At 40.9% G+C, this 25513-nt stretch overlaps 2 protein-coding genes across 3 annotated transcripts; one reads left to right on the top strand and one right to left on the bottom strand.

Moving 5' to 3' along the window:
* Window positions 1-233: 233 nt before the first annotated feature.
* Window positions 234-25265, top strand: scly (selenocysteine lyase). Of its 2 annotated transcripts, XM_084066936.1 has the most exons (13): window positions 234-324; window positions 11572-11672; window positions 12710-12819; window positions 13462-13562; window positions 14071-14257; window positions 17215-17342; window positions 22752-22907; window positions 23166-23272; window positions 23402-23438; window positions 23750-23833; window positions 23916-24018; window positions 24210-24285; window positions 24899-25265. In XM_084066936.1, the coding sequence occupies exons 2-13, from the start codon at window positions 11578-11580 to the stop codon at window positions 25050-25052; spliced, it is 1338 nt and encodes a 445-aa protein (XP_083923062.1). In that variant the 5' UTR covers window positions 234-324; window positions 11572-11577; the 3' UTR covers window positions 25053-25265. The 2 variants fall into 2 exon arrangements, with proteins under 2 accessions (XP_083923062.1, XP_083923063.1); XM_084066937.1 differs by lacking the exon at window positions 22752-22907.
* On the bottom strand, window positions 19304-20962 carry LOC311052429 (SRSF protein kinase 1-like; the record flags this gene model as incomplete). Its single annotated transcript, XM_084067392.1, has 1 exon — window positions 19304-20962. One exon carries the CDS (start codon window positions 20960-20962, stop codon window positions 19304-19306), a length of 1659 nt encoding a protein of 552 aa, XP_083923518.1.
* Window positions 25266-25513: the final 248 nt, after the last annotated feature.

Below are 25513 nucleotides of genomic sequence, written 5' to 3'. Positions count from 1 at the left end.
GACAAAAATGGTACCATATCATCATCAGCATTAGAGGACCAAGATAGGTTGAAAATGGGTGAAGTCGTCCTTTAAGTGAAAAAACTGAACTAAATATAGTATATATATAATATGTATAACAAATGAGAAAAATGATTAAAAGGATAGACTTGGGCCATTATTTTAAGAAGGTGACATTTTCCAGCTTGTATTGCTTGTTTCCTTTGCGTTATCTGGCAACCCAGTGGATTCTTACCTCGTTGACAGCTGTGGTGTGTAGATGTCTAGCTGATCATTACCACTGATAGCTGACCCATTCATAAAGACGTTACGCCGTTTTACAAGGTCAGCGACTTCACACACACACACACACAATGACACCTATAAAAGTATAAAACTGTCACAGAAAAGCAGCCTTCCGTGACAAAACGGAGATAAAAGATGACAGCATTGTTTACGTCTGTGTAACACTGCCTGCTAGCTTATTAGCATAGGAGCTAACTGTCACTGCTGCTGTTACACACTAAACAAAACATGACCAAGAATCAGTTTGTTTGTTGTTCAAACAGACAGACAGACATTGTAAAGTTCCTCATGTGTGCCTTGATGTGATGACATATGAAACCGAATTAAACGGCCAACTAGTTAGGATACCTGGACAGTGGACACACACACACACACACACACACACACACACACACACACACACACACACACACACAGACACACACCTGCCATGTTGTTGTCATTAAAGTTAGATGTGACGTGGAGTATTATTGCTGTTGCACCATCCATCCTTTGAATGACAGCCTTCCACTTCTGGCACTGTCTGTCTGGTTGAACATTTAAAAACCAGTGGTGTAAAGTAACTAAGTACATTTACTCAAGTACTGTACTTATAAGTACACCTTTCAGGAATGTTTACTCTACTGGAGTGTTTCCAATTTTCAATACTTTTACTTCTACTCCACTACATCTCAGAGGGATATGTACTTTTAGTCTACTATAAAAACTTTAGTTACTATAGTTACTTTGTAGATTTAGATTATTATTACGAAACACACATTAACCACTTCAACCCTATGTATACTTGGGCTATTTGAAAATAGCCGATCTACAAGCTGACATCATCCCAGCTGACACGCGACGTCAGTACAACGTTGTCCCAACGTTGTACTCCAACGTTGGATGACCGTTGGATTTTGGTTGTAAATGAAAGTTTGTCTGACGTCATAACCCAACGTTGGTTAGACGTCATAACCCAACGTTGTTTAGACGTCATAACCTGACGTTGGTTTGACATCCTAAACTAACATTGATGTAACGTCAATCTCTGATGTTATGTAGACGTTGATTAAAGGTTGGACTCCCAACGTTGGATACCAGTTGTATTTTTGTTGTAAATGAAAGTTTGTCTGACGTCATAACCTGACGTTGGTTTAACGTCAATCTCTGATGTTATGTAGACGTTGATTAAAGGTTAGACTCCCAACGTTGGATACAAGTTGTATTTTAGTTGTAAATGAAAGTTTGTCTGACGTCATAACCTAACGTTTGTCTGACGTCATAAACTGACGTTGGTTTGACATCTTAAACTAACGTTGATTTAACGTCAATCTCTGATGTTATGTAGACGTTGATTAAAGGTTAGACTCCCAACGTTGGATACAAGTTGTATTTTAGTTGCAAATGAAAGTTTGTCTGACGTCATAACCTAACGTTTGTCTGACGTCATAAACTGACGTTGGTTTGACATCTTAAACTAACGTTGATTTAACGTCAATCTCTGATGTTATGTAGACGTTGATTAAAGGTTAGACTCCCAACGTTGGATACAAGTTGTATTTTAGTTGTAAATGAAAGTTTGTCTGACGTCATAACCTAACGTTTGTCTGACGTCATAAACTGACAAGTTGTATTTTAGCTGAAAATTTATATCGGGTTGACGTCATAGTACAACATTGGCTCAACGTTAGAGTACAATCAAAATATGACATATTTCTAACGTTGTAATCACGTTGTATTTTAGTTGAGAATAAAATGTCAATCCAACATTAGCAGGACGTCAACCTCCAGAGTTACCTTGTCACGTAGATATCTTGTCACAACAAGATATCAACGTTAAAATAACGTCTCCTGTGCCCACTGAGTGGGCGGTGGGAACAGGACATCTTCCAGACGTCATTTTGACGTCGATATCTCATCATCACGACGTCAGACAAACAACAACAAATTACATCTTGTTTCAGTGTCAAGTTTTACCAAGGTGAAAATACAATATCAGACAATATTATTTGACAAAGTTTAATAAAACAACATTATTATATATTTTTTAAACTTGTAATTGGCACATTTGAATAGGTAGTATAAACAAACAGAAATTACAAGTCATATTGTTGTCCAAACAGTTACAGGTTTGGTGAATAGGTTCAGAGCCCAAAGTGCCTTTGTAGGAAAATGATTCCATTTGTGAAACTTTAAAATAACTAAACAGTACAAATCAATAAAAACAATGAAGTGCATTCTTTGAGGCATGTCTATAACATATGCACCAAGGGCAAAAACGTTAAAAAGAGAGAGAAATAACACTGAGCTCCCGTAAATCACTTGGAGAGTCTTCTCTGCATCATTCTGTTTAATTTGTTGAGGGTTGCATTCTTCTTTAGTTCCCCTAAAGATAAATGACAGGAATAAGCTATTTTAATAACTCTAACTTGATTTTTACATTATGAAACATCTTTATTGACTGACAGATATCTGTTCAAAAGTTTGGAATCAGTGAGAAATTATGATTTTGAAATTAACTGAGTTTGCAGATATGAGTACTGTCTCTGATGGAAGGGCCATCACAATTGCTTGATCTAAATCCTATGTTGGGAACAGCTATACCGTAAGGTTCATGAGAAGTTTTATACAAACCAGTCTCAAAGTACGGCAAATTCTACTGAAAATATGGGGTGAAATTTGACCTGGATATCTAGAGAATATGACATCTAGAATGCCTAAGGTCTTTAAAGATATTGCTGCACTTGGTGGATTATTTAATGAACAGAAATGTTGAAGAATATAAGTTATTATTATTATTATTATTATTACCCTTATTATTATTACTATTACCATTATTATTATTATTATTATTATTATTATTATTATTATTATTATTATTACCCTTATTATTATTATTATTATTATTATTATTATTATTATTATTACATTTATCATTATCATCAGTGTCTTGGCTGTACTTACTTAATTTTCACAGTGATTCCAAACTCTTGAACTTAGGCATAACTGCCAACGTATATAAAAATAATCAACATTTTGTAGCACTCCTTTTTGAATTTGAAAGATAACGGAAAGGTCAAGTTACATCGGGCAATTAAAATGTTTAACTTACCATATGCAACGTCAAAAAGACACAGGCCCCGGGGACTTATTCTTGCCATGATGTCAACAAAGGTTGTACTGGAGTGTCAATTCATGTGACATGAGGAACGGCATCATTCTTCTGGGTGCATCATCCAATGAATTACCTCCTGTGTCTCCAACCATGACAACCTGAGAGTATGGTAAAAGTCACAGGAAGGAAAATGCCATATTAAGTGGACAGCTAAGATATTATTCTATCGTTACACCTCTTAAGGTCTTTAAACACCAGGGACATGACGAATAAATTATACAAATACTTCTTTAGAATATATTGATGCTATCGCATCAAAACTATTCATATACTGTATATGATGCCTCATTTTTATAGCCGTTAACCTGATGCCTTTAATAGCGGTGAAAAATCAAACTTGTTTTAAATCAAAATTATGTTGCTTTATTGTCAAATAATAGTGAAGTTCAGTGTGGAGGTACTTACCCGATGTATTCTACTTGAGAGGACCTTCCACCTCTTGATGTACCACATCTAGCATGAAAATAAGAAATACACAACACATTATGAATGAAAAATATACTTGACGCAAGATAGAGACTTCTCACAATGGCCTCATGCCGTGGCACAACTACTTCAGAGAAAACCCAAGAAGAAATTGTATTGTGAACCCAGTATGGTGAATTATATCGAATCGTTGGTTGAGTGAAACTTCACATCCCTACCCTTTCAATATTAACGCTATAAGACTGCTTTTACATTACACTGCTGACTGTAGACTAATGTTTACTAGTTTATCTGTGCCTGTTATGTTTAACTGTGTCAAAAAACTATCATCAGGTTGCCCAAAGCCCTGTGGGAATTTATAACTCAATTCAAAATGTTCCAGGAAAGTCACTACCGTGGGAAACCTGAATCATCTAATTCAATATATATTTTGAAATTACAACCAATTTAAAGCATATTACCCCTCAAATTAACGCCCTGATATTATACTTACTTCGGACTTGGTGGAGGCTCACCAAGTCTTGATCACAGGTGTTTGGAAGCTGAAGTAGCACACGCACACACACACACACACACACACACACACACACACACACACACACACACACACACACACACACACACACACACACACACACACACACACACACACACACAAAAAAACAGATTAGATAGGCTACCTCTGCCTTCCGAAACATCTGTGGACATTTAAATTCAATATGGGCTGGAACAGCGTCGAAAACGACAGCTATCAAACCTACAGTACACCTACTTCATTATCAGCTACTGTATATCAAGTATCGGTTATGGCAAAATACTAACTGTTCTTCACTCTGTTTGGGCCATTCAACTGTACAGGACTTACTTCAATATTTCAACTTAAGATGGCTTACCAATAGATCTTCAATATAGTGTTTACATTCCTCAGAAATGAAAAAAACTTTGAGAAAACGTTGTATTATAGTTGCTTAACAGCACAAATTAAAACCAACAAAATATCAACGTCTAATGGCGTTAGAATTTAACGTTGTGTAGACGTTAACGTCATAACGTTAAGAAGACATTGGGCTTTGGTCTCAATACCCGACAACAGAATGTTGGTATTCTTTGTCAATTTGACGTTAGCATGATACGTTGAACAGATGTTGGGCATTGGTTACTTACCAACACAACTTAAAACCAACAAAAATCAACATTTAATGATGTTAGAACTTAACATTGTGTGGACGTTAGCATAACGACGTTAAGCAGATGTTGGGTTTTGGTTACAATACCCGACAACAGCATGTCAGTATTCTATGTTAATATGACGTTAGCATGATATGTTGAACAGACGTTGGGTATTGGTTACTTACCAACACAACTTAAATCCAACAAAAAAACAACGCTTAATGATGTTAGAATTTGATATTGTGTGAACGTCAGCATAATGACGTTAAGCAGACGTTGGTTTTTGGTTACAATACCTGACAACAGCATGTCAGTATTCTATGTCAATATGACGTCAGCATGATACATTGAACAGACGTTGGGGATTGGTTACTTACCAATCAATCTTCAACATAGTGTTTACATTCCTCTATTATGTTTATTTTTTTTAGGTGGGCTTTACTGTTAGGCTTGGCCAATATTAGACTGAAAATAATGTCTTACAAGCTAATATAATCAAAACTATGATAAAGGCTACACAAGGCTATTCAAATGCAACCAACCCTTATGCCTGATTTTTAGTTACACAGCACTGTCTCACACAAAAATCAGGCTGTGAGGCATGTGAGCTTTTACCCTTCAATAACACACATTCCCAACTGAAAACATGAATCATGCATGAACAACAGAACTTCACCTAAAATAAGACATTAGCTTTAAAAGCTGCAATTCAAATGTTTAACTCAGCAGCACCAAGCCACCAACACAAAGCAATGGGGATCAGTCCATCTAGTTAATGCAGTATAGCCTCTTTCTAGTTCCCACTGTTTTGCCACAAAAGGCAGGTACTGTAACCATTTTGGGCAAAGGATTTACTCAAACAATGCTGCCAGTTTCAAAAACATGCAAAGAAAAGGAAAAGAAAAAGAAAACAACAAAGCATGACTGATTTGCAATATGAAGAAATCACCTCACTCGGTCATAAACAGAATGTAGAACTTTATTTTAAAAACAAACAGTCAAATATTTCATTTCAAGTTAGAAGGAAATTAATTATGAACTCACCTGTGCAAAAGATTGTGAGTCCTGGGATGGTCAAAAAAACATCTCCATGCACAAACAAGTATCTCTTCCTGTCTTCTCTCCCTCCAAATTCAAACTGCAGGCTCCTGCAGCAGTTACTGTTGCCCCGCCCAGTCTGGTGTTATACAACTGTGGTCCCACCCACAAGTCCAATGATTCGTCCAATGAAAGAGCAGAACGTTGCTATACTGCTCAGTGATTTGAGGAGACATTTGACAATCCAGTTTGAAATGTATTATTATGACAACATCCATACAACGTTGCAGTCTAACATCATTAGACGTAGATATTTGGTTGGTTTTAGGTTGTGTTGGTAACTAATCAATAACCAACGTCTGTTCAACGTATTATCCCAACGTCAGGTTGACGTCAAATACTGACATGCTGTTGTCGGATATTTGACCAAACCTCAATGTCTGCCCAATGTTATTATGTTAAATGTCAGTTTACATTGTATGTGTCATATGGCATTATGCTGTAGGCCTAATGCAAAAAGTGAAATATTTCCCTCAATCATTTATTTGATTAGCAATTAATATAATGCAAAAATAAAGAACTGCAACAGCTATGAAACATGAACAATGGTGAAAATCAGTACATTTACTCAAGTACTGTACTTAGCATTGTATTTTTTAAATTCACTTGTGTGTTTCTATCTTTTGATACTTTATTATTTTACTCCACTACATATCAGGGCAAACAATTATTTTACTTTTTGTGATTGATTGATTACTTTATTAGTCAGAAATGTAAACAGCATGAGGTACAGTCATGCATTTAGGCTGAAAGGGTAACAAAAAAAGTGTCTGTCTGTCTGTCTGTCTGTCTGTCTGTCTGTCTGTCTGTCTGTCTGTCTGTCTGTCTGTCTGTCTGTCTGTCTGTCCATCTGTCCGCCCTTCCGTCCACCCAGTAGTACATACATAGTGGTGTGGATGATAAACGGTGTCACAGTCACACACTTTTGCTCCATATGTCACAACTAAGGAAGACCCTGGTTTTGAGGTAGGCCGGTGTCTATGCATTGTAATGTATTGATGCATTTCTTTTCATATGGGTTTATTATTTAGGGCAGCATAGGTTACTGGTTAGATAATCAGAAGGTCCCCGGTTTGCCTCAAAGGCCCTGGACGGGGCGAAGTGTCCTGAGCAAGACACTGTAGGGGTGGACCCTACAGTCCACCCACCCCAAGCGCTCAACATAAAACATTTGAGCAGCCATAAGCTGAAACTGAATTTGCCCTCTGGAACTAAGGAAGGTCTCCTGAAGCAAACTAAGGGCAAATTATTGACGATAAAGAGTTGACATGGCTGTCTACCTACCTCACTGTCGGTCGCATTCCTTTAAGATGCAGCTGGCTGATCACCGACAACTAACATCTGCTAAAGCGGAAGGGAAAAGGTATAACTGGCCTTAACCATGTTGCCTTGGCTCTAAATCCACACTGGCAAAGAAACCTGTAGCTAATCAGTCTCATATACAGCCACAGGTTCACTATAGGTGGGATGCTGGCATGTGCCCCAGGAGCAACTTGATGGTATTTGTCTGAAAGTCAAATTCAGTTATCTGGAAAAGGCTGAGGGTTATAGAACTGCACAAACACCTTTCTGGGCCATGGGTGGCCCTGTAGCTCATCTGGAAGAATATAGTTGAACCACAGATGAAACAGCTACCAATTGCTCTGGTTGGACTATTGCAGGTTAAACAGATGCTAGATCATTACTCTATGTCAGAACCTTCAGTACTTATTGTCCATATTCTACAGCCACACTATGTTGGATTTTGTTTAAGTAACAGCCACATTAACCCAGCAAAATATCTACATCTAATGAGGTTTGAATGTTGAGGAGATCTTTTCATTATGAAGTTTAGCAGACATTGGGTTTTGGTCACAATACCCGACAATAGCATGTCAGTATTCTACATCAACACGACGTTGGCATAATACGTTGAATAGACGTTGATTATTGGTCAGTTACCAACACAACCTAAAACCAACCAAATATCAACGTCTAATGATGTTAGACTGCAACGTTGTGTGGACGTTGTCATAATAACGTTGGGCAGACACTGAGGTTTGGTCAAAAATCTGACAAAAGCATGTCAGTATTCGACGTCAACCTGACGTTGGGATAATACGTTGAACAAACGTTAGTTAATGGTTAGTTACCAACACAACCTAAAACCAACCAAATATCTACGTCTGATGATGTTAGACTGCAACGTTGTGTGGATGTTATCATAATAACATTGGGCAGACATTGAGGTTTGGTCAAATATCCGTCAACAGCATGTCAGTATTCAACGTCAAACTGACGTTGAGATAATACGTTGGTTATTGGTTAGTTACCAACACAACCTAAAACCAACCAAATATCAACGTCTGATGATGTTAGACTGCAACGTTGTGTGGACGTTCTCATAATAACGTTGGGCAGACATTTAGGTTTGGTCAAGAATCCGACAACAGCATGTCAGTATTCGACGTCAACATGACGTTGGGATAATACGTTGAACAGACGTTGGTTATTGGTTAGTTACCAACACAACCTAAAAGCAACCAAATATCAACGTCTGATGATGTTAGACTGCAACATTGTGTGGACGTTGTCATAATAACGTTGGGCAGACATTGAGGTTTGGTCAAGAATCCGACAACAGCATGTCAGTATTCGACGTCAACATGACGTTGGGATATTACGTTGAATAGACGTTGGTTATTGGTCAGTTACCAACACAACCTAAAACCAACCAAATATCAACGTCTGATGATGTTAGACTGCAACGTTGTGTGGACGTTTGTCATAATAACGTTGGGCAGACATTGAGGTTTGGTCAAGAATCCGACAACAGCATGTCAGTATTCGACGTCAACATGACGTTGTGATATTACGTTGAAAAGACGTTGGTTATTGGTCAGTTACCAACACAACCTAAAACCAACCAAATATCAACGTCTAATGATGTTAGACTGCAACGTTGTGTGGAAGTTGTCATAAAAACGTTGGGCAGACATTGAGGTTTGGTCAAGAATCCGACAACAGCATGTCAGTATTCGACGTCAACATGACGTTGGGATATTACGTTGAATAGACGTTGGTTATTGGTCAGTTACCAACACAACCTAAAACCAACCAAATATCAACGTCTAATGATGTTAGACTGCAACGTTGTGTGGACGTTGTCATAATAACGTTGGGCAGACACTGAGGATTGGTCAAGAATCCGACAACAGCATGTCAGTATTCGACGTCAACATGACGTTGGGATATTACGTTGAATAGACGTTGGTTATTGGTCAGTTACCAACACAACCTAAAACCAACCAAATATCAACGTCTGATGATGTTAGACTGCAACGTTATGTGGACGTTGTCATAATAACGTTGGGCAGACATTGAGGTTTGGTCAAGAATCCGACAACAGCATGTCAGTATTCGACGTCAACATGACGTTGGGATATTACGTTGAATAGACGTTGGTTATTGGTCAGTTACCAACACAACCTAAAACCAACCAAATATCAACGTCTGATGATGTTAGACTGCAACGTTGTGTGGACGTTTGTCATAATAACGTTGGGCAGACATTGAGGTTTGGTCAAGAATCCGACAACAGCATGTCAGTATTCGACGTCAACATGACGTTGTGATATTACGTTGAAAAGACGTTGGTTATTGGTCAGTTACCAACACAACCTAAAACCAACCAAATATCAACGTCTAATGATGTTAGACTGCAACGTTGTGTGGACGTTGTCATAAAAACGTTGGGCAGACATTGAGGTTTGGTCAAGAATCCGACAACAGCATGTCAGTATTCGACGTCAACATGACGTTGGGATATTACGTTGAATAGACGTTGGTTATTGGTCAGTTACCAACACAACCTAAAACCAACCAAATATCAACGTCTAATGATGTTAGACTGCAACGTTGTGTGGACGTTGTCATAATAACGTTGGGCAGACACTGAGGTTTGGTCAAGAATCCGACAACAGCATGTCAGTATTCGACGTCAACATGACGTTGGGATATTACGTTGAATAGACGTTGGTTATTGGTCAGTTACCAACACAACCTAAAACCAACCAAATATCAACGTCTGATGATGTTAGACTGCAACGTTGTGTGGACGTTGTCATAATAACGTTGGGCAGACATTGAGGTTTGGTCAAGAATCCGACAACAGCATGTCAGTATTCGACGTCAACATGACGTTGGGATATTACGTTGAATAGACGTTGGTTATTGGTCAGTTACCAACACAACCTAAAACCAACCAAATATCAACGTCAATTGACGTCAAATTAATACGTTGATACAACGTTGGAAGTTGACGTTGGTCCAACGTTGGATTTTGGTTAGCTGACGTCACAACCTAAATCCAACCAAAAATCAACGTCAACGGACGTCGCGTGCCAGCTGGGATGTCGCTTTGCGGCACTTTGTGAGCTTGTAGATCTGTAAACGCATTTTTTATATATTTGGAAACTTGTGAAATGGGACATTCTGCATAATGAGTGGGCCTACTTTAACTTTCAGTACTTAAGAGTGTACACATTGTGAGCACTGTAAAAAACTATGTCTAATAATAAAACTATCTAATAGACCAGTGGTTCTCAACCTGGGGGTCGCGACCCCCAGGGGGGTCGCCAAATAATTTGGGGGGGTCGCCAGATTTTTGGTGAATTTGAAAAAAAAAAAAAAAAAAAAAAAACATTTTTTTTTTTTACAAAATATTTTTTTATGTTATCATTAATTCATGTTTTATCAGTTAATTTACTCAATTTACCCACTTTTTGCAAAAATGTTTTGATAATAAACAATTATCAAATAACCTATTATAATGAAATAACCTTCGCACGCGCGAACAGGACCGCTCGCACGCGCGAACGGGACCGCACGCGTGCATGCGGGGGGTCGCGGGAAATAATATCATTATTTTGGGGGTCACGGCCTGAAAAGGTTGAGAACCCCTGTAATAGACCCCTTAACAGACGACGTCATACTGGCTGCATGCAGCCAGTATGCGCGCAACGAAACCCATTATATCAGGTCTCGTTAGGACGCGTCTCACTAGCCAACACACACAAGAGGGGGTTGGGGTGTGCTGAAACCAGTGCACCCCGAAACAGGTTGGTAATTGATTGCGTGAAACAATCACCTGTGCGTCCAGGCTCAATGTTAGTAAACAAATAATTGGTCTATAACACTGTTATAATGACATGTCATCACTGCATGCAATGTCCACAGGTAAATTTAGCACAATTTGACCCAACTATTTGGTTCTGCAGATATAGGCTATAGGTCCAATTTTGCTTTGTATTAGGCAGAATTGTCTATCATGGCAATTAAGCGTCTATTGTAATTGTGTGTTGTTACATTTCAGTGTTTTCTTTCTCTCACACAATGTTATTGGATTTTTTAAAACTTTTGTTGTCTTTTTTCCCAATCTTATTTCTGATTTGAACTAGGTTACTATGGCTGACCAACACGAGGACATCACATTCCTAAAAGGCCATGATGCATTCTTTGGCCATAGCTTCTCTCTGCATTCAGAGACCAGTGTGGACAGGTAGGTGCCACCACTGTACACAGTCATGTTGTAGATCAGTGGTTCCCAAACAATGTGTCAGGTCCATGTGACTCCTGAGTAAATATCCCTTATTTTTTATCGATTCTTTTGCATTTCCTACATTTGTTTTTTTCAGAAATCTTACCCAAAACAGAATCTAACATTTTTCAAAAGAATTTCAGAAAATTAAACAACAAAACACTAAAGAAATAGTGAAAATAGCAAGTTCACAATGTGATGTGAGCTTGTACAGTAGTAGATCAGCTATTTTCACTATTTAATAGTTCTGAAATGGTTCATTCATTCATGGTTAATAACATATTTTTGTCAAATTGGGTCCAGGGGAGACACCAAATGTGTCTTTTGCCACGGGGTCTCTTCCCAGTGGGACGAGCAACGAGGACCTCCCTAGGGAGACGCTCGGGAGGCATCCGTACTAGATGCCCGAACCACCTAAGCTGGCTCCTTTCCAAGTCAAGGAGCAGCGGTTTTAATCCGAGTCTCTCACGGATGATTGAACTTCTCACCCTATCTCTAAGGGAGAGGTCGGCCACCCGTCTGAGAAAAAATATTTTGTCCGCTTGTATCCGCAATCTTATACTTTCGGTCATGACCCACACTTCATGACCATAGGTGAGAGTAGGAATGAAGATTGCTCGGTATATCGAGAGCTTTGCCTTCTGGCTCAGCTCTCTTTTCGTCACAACAGTGCGGTACAGTGACTGCAATACCGCTCCTGCAGCTCCGGCTGATCTCCTGCTCCGTCCTCCCATCGTGAACAAGACCCCGAGATACTTAAACTTCTTCACCTGGAGAAAATTATATATATATAATGTATGATTAAGACAATCTAACAAGGACTCCAAAGACCTATATACTTAGTTGACTGGGGTCCCCGAGAGCTCTGGTCAATCTAGGTTCACTAATCACTTGTATTTTTGCTGAATGTTTGACCCCAGAAACATTGGGACGCTAGTATTCATGTGTGGTTAACATGATGCTATTGCTAATTAGTATTGCACCTTTGTGTGGAACAGAATCTACATGGACTATAACGCCACCACGCCTCTGGATCCAGAGGTGATCCAGGCCATTACCGAGGCCCTTCAGGAAGCATGGGGAAACCCCAGTAGTAACTACATCGCAGGTGAATGTTTGAATACTGCATCAAAAATGTTACAGTTGTGTCATTTCAAGTCATACTGTGTAACCTTTTCAGTTAAACAAAAGTTATTTTCAGTTCTTTTTGATATAATCTTTCACTGTTATATTTTTCACATTAACCCTTCCACAAGAATGTGTTTTTGACAACTTCTCTAAACACTATTAGGGAGCGGTCACACCAAAGTTTAATTCTGCCTCTGCGGGCGGATTCTGCCAATGCTTTTCAATGGGAACGGAGCGGTTTGTTGCCATTTGAGGTTTTCCGCAAAAAAACCCTGCTCCGTTGCCATTGAAAAGCAATCCGCCCGCCTAGGCAGAATTAAAGTTTGGTGTGACCGCACCCTCAAATACTAATTTCACAAATAGTGTCTGCCGGTACTAGAAGCCTGCAGCATTCCAAAAAGACGACTAAAATGAACGTTACACAGTGTGACTTTGAGAGTTATTTTTCAGAATCAGTTTACCAGTATGTAATGGAAATTCATTATTTGATACTTACTAATGTGATTATAGCCTACATACATTAGAATTGTCTTGTGCCCTCTCAGGTAATGTTATATCAGAGTTCATACAGTTGGTGCCAAACAAGTATGTGTGTTTGTAATGCTTTATTTCTGACATAAAGGTGTCAAGGCCAAAGCCATCATAAACCAGTCCAGGGAGAATGTAGCAAGAATGGTTGGAGGGAAAGCAGAAGACATCATTTTCACTTCAGGTGGAACTGAGGTACACTACTAACCTTAGTGTTACATTATCATGCCCTCATTTGGAAAAGCTGTTAAAAATATTTGAACATTATTGGGGCGTGCGTAGCTGAATGGGTAGAGAGAGGCCGCCTTTGAAACAGAAGGTCCCAGGTTTGATTCCCGGCCCCGGCAATGTGTCGAGGTGTCCCTGAGCAAGACACTTAACCCTTAACTGCCACCCCCATGTGCTCAAGTCTGACCACTTGAGCAGCAATCAGCTGGGTGAAGCTGAAAACAGAATTTCTCCCAAGGGCCGCTGGATCAAATAGATCAGATTTATTATAGCTATAATATATAAGTTATGCCTGGGACACACAGGCAGACATACAGTACATACACAGATGTTGTGAACTCATATATATAGATAAATAGATTATTCCACTCTTAATTGGCATTGTCTTTGTTGTTGTTGTTCTTTTTACAAAATGTTCATGGCATCTACTCTGACCGTAAGCATCTGCGTGTATGTTTTAAATCATGTGTAATAGGCTAATAACCTGGTGTTCCACACTGCCATGGAGCACTACAGAAGAAGCTGTGAGGCTGCAGAACAGACTGAAGGGCTGAGACGACAGCACAATGGAAGTGTTGACCCTCCTCACATCATCATCTCCAACGTGGAACACGACTCAGTCAAACTGACTGCCCAACACCTTGTGAAAGATGGCAGGGCAGGTAGGAGAAGCTGCAATATATGTATTATGTATTGTTTTAAATGTCTTTATTGTGAAGCACAGGATAAAGACATACAGTTAAGATTCAAACAATTATGAAGTGCTTCCCTATTTTCCTTTTTTCAAAAACAAACAGAGACATACACACAAAATAAACAGGTACAATGTAATAAAGGTACAATGAAATTAATACAAACAAAGCCAAACTGTACATATGGGGTGAATTCCCGTGACTGGTTCACAAGCAAGGCTGTGAACCAGTCACGGGCTCAAAATACAAACATACATATTATATACACTCAATGTATTATGTACTTATACATCATTATTAGAGCTGTAACTATTGATCCTTTTCTTAGCGATTATTCTATCGATTACGTTTTTGATTAATCGAATAATCGAAAAGCATGTTGTTTTGTATCAACGAATCGATTAACCACTTAAGCCCTATTTTATCCTTTGTCACACACAACGTGGGAATGTCATTCAAAATAGTGAAAAAGCTGATACAATTGCACAATACGTCTCATGATATGGCACGTAATGTTTTGAGCTTGTAGATCTGCTATTTTCAATATTTTTGAAAAGTTTAGAATTTCTTTGAACATTTTCGCCTGTAATGACATGCTCAAAATAGCAAATGATTATTAATTGATTATTTTATTCAATTAACTGTTGCACCTTTATTATGGCCCTATCTGTGACCTCCCCCCTTGGCTGTAGCTCCGGGACTCGCATACTGATGAACTGCCATCCACAATTGGGGCAAAACTGTCTATTTTTGTCCTATTTCCGGGTGTCGTATCAAAAATGTTAAGGTACTACAGAGTTCTTACAGATGTCTTTAGTAATAAAAAATCAAAAATCACACCCAGTGTGAAGTGGGCGGTGTGGTCATCACAGACCCATGACTCACTTAAAAATCACACCCTGTGTGAAGGAAGCGGTGCCTTTGGGGCGGGGCTTAACTCATTTCAGTTCGTCCCTATTGGTGGTCTGAGTCCACTTACCAAATTTGTACTTGGTAGCATGCTGCAAACTGGAATAATGGCTGTTTAAAGCCCAGCCAATGGGCAGACAGAGGGGGCGGGGCTTAAGTAATTACAGTTTGTCCCTATTGGTGGTTTTAGTCCATGTCCAAAATTTGTACTCCGTAGCATGCTGCGAACTTGAGTTATGGCTGTTTAAAGGCCAGCCAATGGGAAGACAGAGGGGGCGGGGCTTGAGCAATTCATGCTCGGCCCGTATTGGTGGTCTAAGTCCACATACCAATGTTGGACTTGGTGGCATGCTGCAAACTGGAGTTATAGCTGTTTAAAATCCCGTGCTCATCCCGTGCTCATACGGGCGGACGTCCCTGGGGGTCCCTGGACCCCTCTTTGATAACCGGTGGCACGTGTGGCAAATGAGAGGAGAGATGGCATAGGCAATCTCCAAGTCCGTGTGTGTGTGTGTGTGTGTGTGTGCGTGTGTTTGTATGAGCGGTTGGCACCGCTAAAAATCAAAACATTTTCTAAGTGTCCAAGGCCCTCGAGGAGGTGGGCGCCTGCCTTCCTGCCTCCGGGAATTTTCTTGCAGGTGCCTGGAAGGCCCACCTGTGCCATCGGATAGTTATGCCCAGGACAGAGGCCTCTTCCTGGGGTAGCGATGGGTTCAGCGAGGCCCAAAATCCTGGTTCTCAAAAAAGTTGAGATTTTCGGCCGGGGGTCCTCCAGGGGGGCTCTGGAGCCCATGCAGACACTTAGAAACATTTTAGATTTTTTGGGGAGAACCATGATTTTGGCCCTCGCTGAACCCATCGCTACCCCAGGAAGAGGCCTCGTCCTGGGGTAGCGATGGTTCAGCGAGGCCCAAAATCCTGGTGCAGTGGGCGGTGTGTGGTCATCACAACATGACTCACTTTAAAAAAAGAATAAATGACTTTTTTTAAAGTCCATACTGCTATTCATAGGGCTGCACATGTGTCATGTGTTTCACTAGCCAATCACAGTCCTGAATTTGCAAAGTCAGCCAATCACATTACAGTTAGTGGTGATGACACTAGCTGTAATGTGATTGGCTGATATGAAAAAAGTATCGATTTGCATTAACAATGGATGGGTTAGGGGGTACACAAATTTTTTGGTCGGTGTCCAAAACTCACTTATAGGGGGCGGCTACACCGCCCCAAAAATCACACCCAGTGTGAAGTGGGCGGTGTGTGGTCATCATAACATGACTCACTTAAAAAAAACATAAATGTGTTTTTTTGCACATCTGTCATGTGTTTCGCTAGCCAATCACAGTCCTGAATTTGCAAAGTCAGCCAATCACATTACAGCTAGTGGTGATGACACTAGCTGTAATGTGATTGGCTGACTTTGCAAAAGTATAGATTTGCATTGACTGTGGAAGGGTTAGGGTTGCAGACTATTGGCCAATCACGGTGCAGGATTGGTCAGTGTCCAAACCTCACTTATAGGGGGCGGTTACACCGCCCCAAAAACTGGGTTATAAAATGATATTCTGCTGTGAAATAACTGTTTAAATCAGGTTTTGTTTTTAAACACAGAAGCGTGTTCCTGATCAGTTGTTGATTGGGTTTGTGTTTCTGTGCTAAATTCGTGCACAGGCTGTGTAAATACCCTTTTCAAAGTAGTGTAAATACCCTATTCAAGGTGAGTAGTCGTTTACTCACCTTGTGATGTCTTGAATACAATAATTTTCGTTTGTATAACATTCCTTTATGGTGATGAATGAAGAATACTAAAAGAAAATACTGAATTGAAGTAAGTCGGGGAAAAAAATAAATTATATTCATAATTTTTGGATTCTTCATTCACCATAAAATAATGTTATACAAACGAAAATTCTCCCCGTATTCAAGACATCACGGGGTGAGTTACATTCTTTGGTGAACTACTCATTTAATTTAGCCGCAGTCGCAGTCACAGCAGCTACTATTTGTTTTCCCCTCAGATGTGACCTGTGTGCCTGTTTCCAAGGTGACAGGCCGGGTGGAGGTGGAGGACATAATGGCTGCCATACGTCCCACCACCTGTCTGGTCTCCATCATGCTGGCCAATAATGAGACAGGAGTCCTTATGGTAAAGTGTGCTTCATACTTGGGTGGTCTAAAGCGTCTGATATAATAAATGTCTCATTGTGAACGATTGGTTTCATGAACAAACCATTAACGATAAGAAAGTTAGCAACACCCGTTTTATGACTTTTGAAGCTTAAACTAGAAAAAGTGCTCCTCGGAGCACTAGACTACCAGACCCCTAGTAGTTGAAATCTGAATGGCCGGACTTCGCATGACGTGTGTGCAGAGGAAAAGAGGGACAGACCGACCGACCGAAAAAGCCTCCTGTAGGCCGACCCCCTGGGTCTGGCAAAAAGCTTATATAAGAGTTTTATAATAAAGGAAGTCAATGGGGCTCTGATCGGGCTGAATGTCATATATATGTCATAGATGACTGATATCCTACTGTAGTTGAATGACTGTTTGGGGCGAATATGAAACATCCACTAGAATCTAGTAACTAGGTTTGTTAGCTGTGCCAGTTTTAACTGTCAATACATTTTTCATAGATGTGTTTTTACTTTTTATGACCTTTTTGAATTTTGCCCCTGACAAATACCCCATATTACTAATAAGAAATTAAACCACAACTAAAACCCACGTTAAAAACGAAATAAAAATAATGAAAAAACTATAACAACCTGATCATACTGAATTACTGCTAGCTTGCATAACGCCTTCATAGTAGGACTTAAGTCTAGTACTGTACACGTCATCAGGTGTGATGGGTTCTCCAAACAGCACATCCTACAGTATACATCCATGGGCCTTTCCCCTTGGGCCCCAATTTCATCCAGAAGGTTAGGGCCTTTCCCCTTGGACTCAACCTTCTTCCAGGAGAAGGCTGGATTGAATTTTCACAGATCATTGAAGGCCTGGTTCCAGTTGTTGCCACCAAATATGTACAGCTCTCCATTGTAGACGAAGGCTGAATGCCACCAGCATACTTCTGAAAGAATCTGTGCTCAGACAGCAGTTGGTCTGTGTCAAACACACTGATGTTGTTGTACAGTACTAGTGGTCCTCGACCTGGTCCCCTTGGCCCCCAAATACAAACATCTGTCTCCCGACCCGAGTATGGTGACAGAGTGACCTAAATTTGGACCTATTCCATGTCATGTGTCAATAATTAAATATTATACAGTACTATAACTAGCTACTATACATTTCTATAAAGCCATTGTTCATAATTAGATGATTAAAATAACTATATCATGGTCATTGCAGCAAGAAAACTTATTTATTTAGAGTATTATTATTTTAATAATGCATTTATGTATTGATTGATTGATTGATGGTTGATTTTCAACATTTAACATTTAACAGGTTCATTCTTGTTCGCTACTGAAAGTTTTGCTTTTTTAACAATCAAGTGCAAATGGGGGTGTGGGACACAACAGGAGTGGGACTTTGTTGAAAAATAGCAAGTAGTGTTTGTACAATCGATTCGATACTTTCACGGTTTTTAACACTTCACTGCCCGTGGGCAACATTACACCAAAGCATTCATCAAGGAATCTCCAAATGATTTGTTTCAGATGAACCCAAACTAACCTAACCGTTTCTATTGGTGAGTCTCTGCAAACCTAATGTTACATAAAATATATACTGGACAAATGGGCAGTCTGTGTCGTGAGCCAGCTAGCATGTCCTCAATTTCATATCACTGGATGACTGAATTCCTATTAAATCTGAAAGTCCAGTATGATATCTGACATTAAAACTAGATAGGGAAGGAAGTGCATAAAGACAAATAAACAAAAAACAGAAGATAAGTCCAATCCAGCAAGTAACAAAAGAATCAACAGAGACCAGCTGTTAACGTCCTTTATGACCTGTGTAATCTGTAACCAGGATACATACAGCAGCCAGTCTCTTGTGTGCATGTGTGGATGTGCAGCGTCTGCGGACATGATTTCAGGTACAAAGACACGCGCTGGCTCACGGGATCGTGTCCGTGTTTGTTTAGGGTTTTCAGACTTTTCACACATCCAGTAGAGTACCATGGGTCGATGTTATCTTTTCACAACTAGCTTGCAACTGCTGGCAACCGAGCCACGGGTGGGAGAGACACTGGGCGGCCGTGGCCCTCTTCTCGGACACCTGGTCCAGCATGGGCAGCAGGAAGCTGCTGAAGCACTGGGCCTCCTCCTCGGCCCACTCGTACTTCTCCACCAGAACGTCTTGCAGACCCCAATGCTTCGGCTTGGGGATGTGTCGCAGGTCACCTTTCTTGGTGAAGAACTCTTTGGAGTATTTGCCTGATAATATCAGCTCGCTGGGAACTTTACCTAGCAGCTCAATGATCATTGCTATGTGGTCTTCATCTTTAGAGTAGTCATGTCCAGTGCGGGGCTCAAACAGGTAGTCTCCGGTGGCCAGTTCAAAAGCCATGCACGCTGTGCTCCATATGTCTGCTGGCGTGCTGTAACTAGCCCCCATCAGCACCTCTGGAGAACGATATTGCCGCGTCTGGATGTCCTCTGTAAAGTGCTTGTGCACCCAGCAGGCGTTGCCCAGGTCAGCAATCTTGACCTGCAACGTGTCAGCGTTCAGAGGATCCAGGGGGTTTACCAACAGACTACCTGAGGCTTTATTCTGACTTTCTTCTTCAGCACCTTCCGTGCTCTTCACCTGCAATTTGTCAGCGTTCAGAGGATCCAGGGGGTCTACCAAAAGACTACATGAGGCTTTATTCTGACCATCTTCTTCAGCACCTCCCGTGCTCCCTCCTCCTTCCAATTCCATCACCTCTTCCTCCTCTCCTTCCTCCATCTCCCTGAACCTCTTCTCAAGCAGCTCTGCCTCCTTTTTTTGCTTCTTCAAATTCTTCTTTTTGCTCTTGGACATCTTGGCCATTGCTTTGGATGCAGTGGCTGTGCTCACTGCAGAAGCAGAGGGTGGCAGGGCACCAGTCCTCTGCCATTGAGCTGCCTCGGCGGCCATCTTCTTGATGTAGGGCTCATTGACAGTCAGAAGGATATTCTCTGGCTTGATATCCGTGTGTATGATCTTACAGTTGGTGTGGAGGTAGTCCAAACCGTGAAGAACCTGTCTTATGATGCTCTTGACACAGGGCACAGGTAGGCCTTGGTAATTGGACTTGATGATCCACTTGAGCAGGTGATGACCCAACACCTCAAACACCATGCACACATGCGTGCCGTTCATGCCAGAGATCTTGAAGTCATCCAGAAGCTGTACTACTTTCTCTCTGCTGTGGTCACCAGGGTCTGTGTTTCCCACTGATTTCAGGAGTTGGATCTCATCCAGCGCCGTCTCAGTGTAGTGTTCTGCGCTCTTCACCACCTTCATTGCCACAAAGCGTTTTCCCTGTTTGTCCCAGGCCAGCCACACGGTGGAGAAGTGCCCCCACCCCAGCTTACGTATCACATGGTATCGCCCGTTGAACAAGTCCCCGATCTTCACATGGTGATATCCACCCTTGCAGTAGTCATCTGGGTCCTCTTGCTCTTCCTCATCAGAACCTAGGATATCTTCATCCTCCTCTGGTAGAGGGGAGTCTGCCTGGCATGCCTGTGAGCCTGTTCCATGAGCACAACCAGACCAGGATTTTTTGCCATTTTTCTTAGGCTTCGTCCTTTTGTTTCTCACCTGCATCACAAGTACACTTCTGTCCATACAAAAGTGGTTATTGAGCAGGGAAACCCTCTTCTTCTGGCCCTGTCAGTTTAGGTATTTCTCTTGCCGACCACCAGACCACTTATAACCGCTGCTGTGTAAAGAATGTAATATTGTGCTGTGAGCTATCACTTATATTGGTTCAGCGGCACAAACATCACGCAAGTCTTGCCAATCCGTGATGCCGATTTGAACGATGCCCATATATGGGCACATACTGACAACATCAGGGATCCCCATATATGGGTATAATAGGGACAAGTTATCAGAATCAGAATGGGCATGAAAGTGACACAGGCAGACAATATTTGTCTGCCTGTGTCACTTTTATGCCCATTCTGATTCTGATATGGAGATCTCTATATCCTGTATATATTAAAAATGGCTAATGGGAGGCCCGGCCAGCGGGCGAGTAGGCGGATCATGTCATCAGGCTCCATGTCACTATGACTCAGCCATACTCCATATAAGGAGTTCACAAAGTAGCTACACCCAAATATGGAGTATGATGTCTGAACTCAATGTGTCATTATGGCATCAAGCGCAAACAAATCAGTCAGCTCCATATATGGAGCTCTAGAACAACAATCACTACCATATATGGAGTTTGGGTTGATATTCGTGACCAAATATGGCACCGATCGGCCGGCGATGTGAGGGCTGCATAGCGGCCTGAACTCTAGATGTTAGGGCCGCATAGCAGCCTTGAACCTTTAGTATGGCTAATTGATCACCAGCGCAACCACATCCCAGGTAGGCTCTGGAGATCCCCACGCTACACAGCAGAAACTATGTGCTCAGTGGAGCACTTATGTTTGCCAGGCGTGTCCATATTGCCAATATTTTTATGTGTGAATATTTTTTACATCTATCCTCTATCCTGTTTTAAAATTGGCCGGCGGACCACCGCGGTCTGTGACTATGACTCAGACAACCCCGTCACTATGACTCAGACATAACCCTGTCACATGGTCATATATGGGCGTATACTGATGTTTATGAGCATAAAAGGGACAAGGACTAAAGATAAAGAGATTTATTTCATTTATGAGCTCTAGGACGGCACCCGGCCTAGTTACGGTGAGAAGCCTGGCACGAACGTCACGCCCTCCAGGCGCCGGCACATTCCCTCTTCAAATTAAACCTCCTTTGTCCTGTTGCCTGTTACCCTTGTAACAACCACGGCACGAACATCACAGTGTATCCTATGCTGACATGAAAGTGATACAGGCAGACAGATATAGTGAGAGCGCAAGGCTTTATGCGCAATGGCAATGTTGTCCAGTTCAAACCACTTTGGTCCGGTTGGGTGTACTGTAGCTAGTGGAGCTGTTAGACTCTAGGCGTGATGAAGAGGACTTGTAGTGACTTAAGTGTTTTCTTACCCCATGGAAAAGACTCCGTCATGCCATATTTACAATTCACTGCTGTCCTCATACACACACTGTATAAATATGACTCAATGTAGAATATGCAACCGCATGAGGTTAGTTCATGCTTACATCAATAAGACATGACATATATTTCTGTTATGTTGCTAGGATATTCGCAATAAATGTATTAAGCTTGTTGATGTTCAATAATCAAATTCATGTCATTTTGGGTGGGAATAATTGTTCCTGATAAACAGCACCGTGTGGATGTCGTAATGTATGTACTCCGTAACGCTGCCTCATTTGTCAGCTGACAAATCCTCCCATTCTGTAGCAAAAGGTCTTCCAATCACTTTTGTTTTAAGAATCCCTTACAGTAATACAACTCCTAAGAAGCTTTTTGTTCCTCTTTGTAGCCAGTTCGAGACATCTGCCAGAGGATAAAGTCTCTTAACAAGCAACGACAGTATCTCAGAATCCTCCTCCACACCGATGCTGCCCAGGCTCTAGGGAAGATCCAAGTAGACGCCTGTGACCTGGAAGTAGACTACCTGACCATTGTAGGACACAAGGTCAGAGCTTCACCCCTTAAACCCTATATACTTCAGTTGACCGGGGTCCCCCAGGGGTCTATACTTATTCCCTTCCTTTTTCCCCTCTATACCAAATCTGTTAATCGACGCGTTGCAAAGCGTCGAGAGCTTGTAGATCGGCTATTTATAACATGCCTAGAATAGGGACACTAGGGTTCATATGGTTAAATTACTAATCATTTGCTTCACCGGAATAAAGAGGAAATGTGCTATCTCACATTTTTGCTACATTTATAGTTCTATGCACCACGGATCGGTGCCTTGTACGTGAATGGCCCTGGAACAAAAACACCAGTGTATCCCATGCTGTTTGGAGGAGGACAAGAGAGGAATTTAAGACCAGGGTAATTTCCTTGTCTGTTTCTTTGGAATCCTAGTCAATCAACTACCAATGCATGCATGAAATCTTGACTGAAATGTGTATGAGTTGAAGATTTATACATTTGAGTCTCTTTTCTCTTTGAATGTTGCAGGACTGAAAACACGCCAATGATCGCTGGTTTGGGAAAGGTATGTATTTGACCAGATTTCGAAATTATTACTTTAAACTATTCAATGTATCATTTTCAATGTGATATTTATATATATATATATATATATATATATATATATATATATATATATATATATATATATATATATATAGATATAGATATAGATATATAGATATATAGATATATAATATTTAATTGCCTAGTTTACCACAAACTCCAAAAGACAAGAGCATGTACTATATATCTTACTTACTTACTAGGTATCAAATTTATTTGTGATGTCATGTCTTCACCATTTTTACAGTAATCAAATTATTTGTGCATTAGGCTTCAGAGCTGGTGACCGCCAATCTGTCGGAGTATGAGAGTCAGATGCGAAGCACCAGACTTTACTTGGAAGAACGGCTAAGGGTACGTATGTGAGTTTGCAACTGACAAACTGATTTTTTTGTGAGACTGTAGTTTGATCTCAGTATGTCCGCATTTCTTTCAGGCCGTTTTTGGGGAGGACAAGATCCACCTGAACAGCCATTTCTCTGGCTCTGACTCGCTCCCTAACACATGCAACGTGTCCATCCTGGGCCCACGACTACAAGGTGATATCACGACACGCTTGACCGCATGTTCTGTTGTGTTGCATGTAGTCTTGTTTTGACCTCCCACTCTGAACCAATGCCTCCTCTAGCCCTGCGCATAAAGTCGGTCAGAGGCAGGTCAGCAGGTCAGCGCCTGGCCCGTTTGTAAACTACAAAGTCTATGAATGATTAATCTGTCTCTCCCACGTTAGGCCGGAAGGTATTGTCCAACTGTACGAGGTTGTTGGCCAGCGTAGGTGCCGCCTGCCACTCACACAGCGGAGACAGGTAAAGAGCAGTGGTGTAAAGTACATTTACTCAAGTACTGTACTTAAGTACAATGTTTTGGGTATTTTTCATTTACTAGAGTATTTGTTCAGTACCTTTACTTCTACTCCATTACATCTCAGAGTCAAATATTTTACTCCACTACAATTATTTGAAAACTTTAGTTACTGGTTACTTTGTGTATGTTGATTATTATTACAAAACATACATTAGCCACTTCAGCCCTATATACATTTTGGACATTTGAAAATAGCCGTAAGTACATTTGGATACCAATACTTTTGTACTTTTACTCAAGTTTCTCAGAACCTACTTTGGGCCCTGCTCAGTAGTTGGTACTAACCTTGAACTTCTACTTTCAATTTATTCTAAAATAGTGAAAATAGAGTAGATGGAGAGATCTACAAGCTCACAGCGTGTCACCTTGCAGCGACTTTTAAGCAAATAGATTTTTGTTTTTTAAAAGATTTTTTAAAGACGTACTTCCACATCACAGAACTTCACGGCTTCTGGAAAGTTCTGGGTTACCCTTCTTATTAAAAAAAAGCCATAAGTCACCCCAACATTTATGAATGAAATAAGTTGATGGAGATGTGCTTTGTCTGTCCTCCAGGCCCTCCCATATCCTGCTGAGCTGTGGCATCCCCCCAGACGTGGCAGCAAATGCCCTTCGGTTGAGTGTGGGTCGGGGCACCACACGTGCAGATGTGGATGCAGTGGTGGAAGACCTGAGGGACACGGTGCAGCTGTTGGAACAAACACACTGATGTACGCTATGGACAGAGCCGTTATTATGGACCATCAATGCTTTGTAATTTTTAGTATGTAAACTGCTTTTAATTTATTTAATGTTCAGTGAAAGTTAGTGAATTGCACGTGAATGTATGAACTTTCCTGGAGAATGCTGCCATTAATGAAGAATGGAAAATGAATGGATGGATGGATAGTGGACGGACTGATGGACTGAAGGACGGATGGACAGATGGATTGGATGGATGGATGGATGGATGGGTGGGTGGGTGGGTGAATGAATGGATGGATGGGTGGGTGGATGGATGGATGGATGGATTACTTGCTTACTGTGTTGAAAGACCATCTTGTTGACTTGTTACAACCTCAGGTAAGTGCAGTAGCTCATCGGTTCTTCTGCACATTAACTGCTCATGCTGTGCAGGAAATCGTTGAATTATGTTTGAATATGACTTATGTTATTTTTTAGGTCAGTGCT

Source organism: Gymnoscopelus microlampas (assembly GCF_963454915.1).
Source record: "Gymnoscopelus microlampas genome assembly, chromosome: 9".
NCBI lineage: Eukaryota > Metazoa > Chordata > Actinopteri > Myctophiformes > Myctophidae > Gymnoscopelus > Gymnoscopelus microlampas.
This window is presented reverse-complemented; position numbering and strand designations above follow the sequence as displayed.

Bases quoted from the DNA above. Each gene is read 5' to 3' on its own strand.
- scly (XM_084066936.1), top strand. From the start codon at position 11,578: ATGGCTGACCAACACGAGGACATCACATTCCTAAAAGGCCATGATGCA. The intron at 14,258-17,214 runs GTAGGAGAAGCT...TTTTCCCCTCAG, and splicing joins TGTGAAAGATGGCAGGGCAG to ATGTGACCTGTGTGCCTGTT. The intron at 23,439-23,749 runs GTATGTATTTGA...TTTGTGCATTAG, and splicing joins TGATCGCTGGTTTGGGAAAG to GCTTCAGAGCTGGTGACCGC.